At 43.5% G+C, this 5,358-nt stretch overlaps 1 protein-coding gene across 2 annotated transcripts; it reads left to right on the top strand.

Annotated features, from left to right (window-relative positions):
* The first annotated feature begins 255 nt into the window (after positions 1–255).
* On the top strand, positions 256–4,634 carry LOC123178634 (probable trehalose-phosphate phosphatase 2). Of its 2 annotated transcripts, XR_006489746.1 has the most exons (6): positions 256–739; positions 1,500–1,631; positions 1,752–1,823; positions 1,892–1,969; positions 2,061–2,302; positions 2,404–4,634. XR_006489746.1 is itself a non-coding variant. In XM_044591476.1 (5 exons), the coding sequence occupies exons 2-5, from the start codon at positions 1,554–1,556 to the stop codon at positions 2,089–2,091; spliced, it is 255 nt and encodes an 84-aa protein (XP_044447411.1). In that variant the 5' UTR covers positions 256–739; positions 1,500–1,553; the 3' UTR covers positions 2,092–2,371. The 2 variants fall into 2 exon arrangements, 1 of the variants encoding a protein (XP_044447411.1); XM_044591476.1 differs by lacking the exon at positions 2,404–4,634 and having other exon boundaries at positions 1,896–1,969; positions 2,061–2,371.
* Positions 4,635–5,358: the final 724 nt, after the last annotated feature.

The raw sequence follows: 5,358 nt of genomic DNA, 5'->3' as shown, positions 1-5,358 counted from the left end.
TTTTCTACTAGTGTGATATGAGTAAGGGGCAGAGTCGTCACATGGTCTAACCGAATCTCTACTCCTATTGAAGCAGTTGGTAATCTCCATTCCACGTTTTTTTTCCGTCCCAACTCCCACCCTTCGTCTGGTTTATTTTCGTCTCTCCTCCCACCTCCCTGTTCCCCCGCAGTAACAATCCGGCGACAAAAAACACCCAAACAAAAGCATGTTAGGAGGGAGCGATGCCTCCAGATACTCCCCTCGCAAGCCGTCTCTCCTCAAACGAAAAAAAATCTATGAGAAAAAACCAACGAAAAAAAAATCCACCACATGAGCGAGCGAGAACCTTCGTCTTCTTCTCGCCCCAAACCCTAGAGGTCTGACGGGCACCGATCTAGTCGAGCCTCCACCGCGGATGGCCACCCGCCGGTAAGGCCCCCATCTGTCCCCCCTTGATCCCCTCTACCCGCTCGTCCGGTGTGTGCCACCGGCGCCTCCGCCGGCGCTTGCGTCCTGGGGTTCGTCCCCTATCCCTCAGCCTTTGTCTCCCGGCGCGGGCGGCGTCGCCAAGTCATGTGTGCCTTTCTGGGAGCCTTGACGGGCTGCTGATTAGAGGACACCAACCTGGCCTCAGAGGAGGCCATCCGCACCAAGTTCCTGTAGGTGCTGGTCGCCTGAGTGCACGGCCAGGCCGCCGCCACCGTCTCCTGCTACGAGTCTCTCTCGTTGCGAGCTGCAGAGCCCGTTCCCCTGCAAGGTACAATTTTTTGCTACGTTCTTAAACCATTCTTCTTTTCATGTACTAATGTATGTCCAGCTAGGAGTAGTACCAACCGTAGTTTTCTTTCTCTGTACTCCAAAATCCATAGTTTTAAATAGTCGGCTATAGCTTCGCTATAACCCGCTATAGCCTTTTTAGCAGGATGCCGCTAAATGGTCGCTTTTAGAAATAGCCCGCTATAGCTGATTTGAAGGCCCACCGCTGTTTTCCATAGCCTGCTATTTAAAACATTGCCAAAATCTAAAAGAGGATGCCAGTTATGTGATCGGAAAGATACGACCTATAAAAAGAAAATAACCAGTCGTCGTCACTCCAAGGTAGGAGTATTCAATTAAGGAAGCATGCGTTTGTTGAGTTATGCAAGGCCATGCTTCCGCGTTTTGTGTGGATGCTGGCAACGCACAAGCATCTTATCTTCTTGCTCCTTCATAGCAGAAAATTTGGTATTTTATCTTTTTAACTGACAGAACCACTCTATATTTATCGGCATGGAATAGACATTGTAGATCCAGTGGGAGAATATCATAGCTGCGCTAAGTAAATGTACTATTGTTTAGAATGATAGTCTCACTAATTTTTTTAAGTTAGGATGGTTTGCCTTACTAATTGTACAGTTTTAATTTTGTTGTTGTTGTTCAATTTGCTCTCTACCATATTATTCTATTTTTGAGAGTTCATGTAGTCATTCTGAAATTTTATTCATGTTGCTCAGCTCCTTTTCTCTATGCTCTGTCAGGTTGCAACAACCTAAGTTTCTATTTTCTATCTGGGCTCCACAGGCAGTAGTAGGATGCTCATAGGCAACCCAAGGTGTGTATGCCCCTACTTCCCCAAGGTACTCAAGCCCCATGCCTGGGGCGACCACGAGGTATGCTTGCCGCCGATCAACTTCAGCCACTGGACAACAGTTCCTCCTTAATTTGTTTCATATATGTGTTGCAGTATCAATGAATTTTCCATTCAACTTTCTAAAGATTTTTGTTCACAGATGTGTGCTGCTGTGAGGCATGTAGCACCACTTCTCCAGACTGCTATAATCAGTGGAAGATCTCATGACATGGTATGTGGTTCATGTTTTCTGTACCTCTTGATATTTGACTTTGTGAAACTAACTTGATTGTACTAAAGATAGGCGTCATGGTCTCATGGAATGGACATCACGGGGCTTATTAGGAACTCTGAGTTCAGCGGGCACCATGCCGAAAGGTGAAGCTACTTTCAGTATTTTGTTATAGCACGATTTGTTCTTCTGTTTCCTAAACTTGATTGTTTACTTGCTTTCATTCACATGGTAAAGAGCTCAATCTCTTCCAATACACAACTGCTGAGGTATGTATCAATGTCTAAAGGTTAAAAAGACCCAGGTTACACCATATGGTTTAGGTTGCTCATCTTGGTTGAGTAGAGACTAGGTGTTCAAAAATCTTAGTGAGAGTATAAAGGACATTGTTGATGGTGCAAGAATGGAACACAACAAGTTTTGTGTGTGTGTCTCTGTGTGTGTGCGCGCGCGCGCATTACCGAAACGTCGCATGACCTGTGAGTCTACATCTAAGAGTTCCTTTCAGTTTTCTATCAGAAACATTTCTTTAGAAAAGTTCTGTTGGACACTTATCTTCTCTTTGTTTATCGCTTCGTAGGACTACGAAAAAGTTCATCTGTGTGTAACTGCCGGGTTCTCGATGTCCGCCCTCTCATTGATAGGGTGAAAGTTGTGGAATTTTTGCTTTAACTGCCTGGACTAAGATGATAGGACATACAAAGATGCATTCAAGGTAAGCCATGCCTCTGGTATGCTTGCTTAACATGTGAAACCCATAAGACAATTCTTACGAGTTGCGGCCTGCACTGTGGTGTCTCCGTTCATCAAGTTCTGAGCACCAGCTCTAGTGAAATTAAGCGTTCGTCCAGCTATACTCCTAGGTGGCTTTCTTTGGTCCGCTTCTTATTGTGTAGTTAGTGGTTATGCACAAGCCTCATCATCTGATATTTCTATAGTAGTTATTGAAAACAATTTGAGGACAAAGCTTTGATTGTTGTTGTAGTTGAAGATTCAGAGTTGCAAGGCAGGCATAGTTAATAGGGATAAGAAACTATAGAAGATTTATCAAACCAGATATGGGCTTGGTTATGCACTGAATCATTGTGGAGGATCTCAGTTAATTAGGCCATACACCCAAAATTAAATTTTACTTGGTTTTAAATGTTTAGGGGGCAAATGATGTTTCATATGCTAGACTGAGGTACGCACCTTTTAAGAGTATCAATGATACTCCAGTCACCCATAAAAATGGAAGTACTGAAAATTAGTTTGTAAGGAAAAAACTAAATAGTGAGTCCGAGCAAACCTACTGCCTAGATTACATGAGATCATTTTAGCTCTAAGAGTTTCTTTTATCTCTTTTACATTCTGGTAAACATGTGGGTGAATAACTGTTAGAAATTGTTCTATATGTACACGTGCATTCTACTAGAACTGATGCTTGAAAGAATAAAAAGTTTAGTTATATTTGTAAGCCAAGCACTGGAAAAGCTCACTCCTCATAGTAGATCACCATCGTCTACGTAGCTGCTTTGTCGAAACAGAGTCCACAGGTTTACTCATGTCCTCTGTTTTTTGTTGTTTGAGGGAAGGTTTGTTAGGAGCCCATCTCTTCTGCAGCAAGCCCTGGAGAAAGAGACCTAGATATAGTGGTACTTGCTAGCTTTTTAATGGACACTTCCTTTTAGGCTTTTTTAGTTTCTCTATTTCTCTAAGAGACTTCAATGAGTGAGAATTTTTTGTTCCCTCCCTTTTTCATTGTCTTTTGGAGTTTTGCTTTGTGGTGAGAGGAGGATAGAGATACCCAATTGCCGTGGGGATCAGAGATTAGGTGAGGTCACATAGTTTGTCTCGGCTTTACAATGTGAGGTAAAGGAAGAAAATAAAGTGATGTTAGAATATTACAATGATATATCTAGACATATCTCTACTCCTAATGGAGCAGTTGGTAGTCTCCGTTTCGTTTTTTTTCCGTCCCACCTCCCACCTTCGTCTGGTTTTTTCTGGTTACTATGCAGTACAAGTGAATTTTCTTCACACATAAGCCATGGAATATTTGAGCCTGACATGCTCACCTTCTCGGGATGCTACTTTGGGGGTGGCAAATCGAGTTAATTGAACTAGGTGAAATATGTAAGAGCTGGAAAACACTGATGTAAGTGATCAATACTCATTCAGGTTTTGACAGTTACACCATTACAGTTAAACTTGTGAGCAGGAAAGTTACACTGATAGAGAACGCCGGCATTGTAAATACCCTCTTAACAATTGAAGAAGTAGGTTCATGATCTGGGCATTGGGGTCAGGACGCCCATATCTTGGGCTGGAAGATGTATATGGAGCATTAGAGACATTAGCACCTGGGATAGACATTAGCTCCGAGGCGATTGTTTAGTTCTAGCTAAGACATTATACATACATATGTTACATTCAGATAAAGATTTTACTTTTCCCAGGGTTAGAATTATGAAACCTTTAGTCTTGGGATCAAAATAGATATTGCCTTAATATCTAAGCCATTTACGGACATGACCGTGAATATGTTTAGTGTAACATGTATAACATAATAAAGTTGGAGAAGATTAAGGAATGCAGAATTTTAGTTAATCATGTGGGCCTAGGGTTTTCTAACAGAGAGCAAAGTCACGGAATCCATCAGCTAAAGTTTGGCTTCGATCCAAACACACCATCAGACTTTCAGGCCCTGGGCTCGGTAAATCGAGAACGAGAGACGCCTTCAACTTTCCAGCCATGGACTCACTATCGAGAGAGAGGAAGAGAGCAGTCAGGGGGTGGCGGCAGCTTAGGAGCATGAGCGCGGCGGCGGCCAGGGAGCATGAGCGAGCATGGAGCGGGGACTGGAGGCAGGATGCAAAAGCTGGAGCGTCATCCGTGGTGCGACACCATGCGGCAGTCGTCCGAGGTGTCGTGGAGGCGGAGCGAGGCCGTCCGGAGTGAAGACAGGCAGCATAGAATGGCAAGCTAGGGGCGTCGACGGTGGGGTGTTGCAGATGGAGGTGCTGGGACGGGCTAGCGAGGGGAAGGGGATGGGGTCAAGAGCAGCTGCAGTGCGTCCCCACCATTGTGTTGTGACCAGGCCCACGTGAAATTTAGCCAGCAAAATGATCCATGGTATAAGATGCCCGAATCCATCTACCAGTGGTTAATTTTATTTATGAACCTGTTCGTGTCTTCTTGAATTGTAGTCTCTTTGGCTGAGGCCATCCATGGAGAAGCTGGTCTCCTGATGCATCTGTCAGCCATGGGTTACAAACTGAATTAACAACAAGTATAGTGATAGCCATCGTTATCGTTATCTCCAAAGAACAATAACTATGCAACATAGTGCTGAACTTTGACATTTTGCGTTTTGGTTATAAGTTCCTTTTAATATTTGGGAATTTAATAATTAATCTTTCTTTACCAGCTTGTGTTGTCAGAGTATGGTTTCACTGTGGGAAATTTATTTGAAGGTCTCCATGATGGCATAACTCTATGTAGACTTACGTATCGATTATTTTGGCATGTATTTTTTGCACAACATAATCCAGAT

This window comes from Triticum aestivum, chromosome 1D (assembly GCF_018294505.1).
Source record: "Triticum aestivum cultivar Chinese Spring chromosome 1D, IWGSC CS RefSeq v2.1, whole genome shotgun sequence".
In the NCBI taxonomy this organism is placed as follows: Eukaryota; Viridiplantae; Streptophyta; class Magnoliopsida; order Poales; family Poaceae; genus Triticum; species Triticum aestivum.
The sequence above is the reverse complement of the archived record's forward strand: the minus strand, read 5'-3'. Positions and strand labels throughout refer to the sequence as shown.

Coding starts and splice junctions, on each gene's coding strand:
- LOC123178634 (XM_044591476.1), top strand. CDS start 1,554: ATGCTCATAGGCAACCCAAGGTGTGTATGCCCCTACTTCCCCAAGGTA. Junction 1,824..1,895: donor GTGGAAGATCTCATGACATG/GTATGTGGTTCA, acceptor TACTAAAGATAG/GCGTCATGGTCTCATGGAAT. Junction 1,970..2,060: donor AGCGGGCACCATGCCGAAAG/GTGAAGCTACTT, acceptor CACATGGTAAAG/AGCTCAATCTCTTCCAATAC.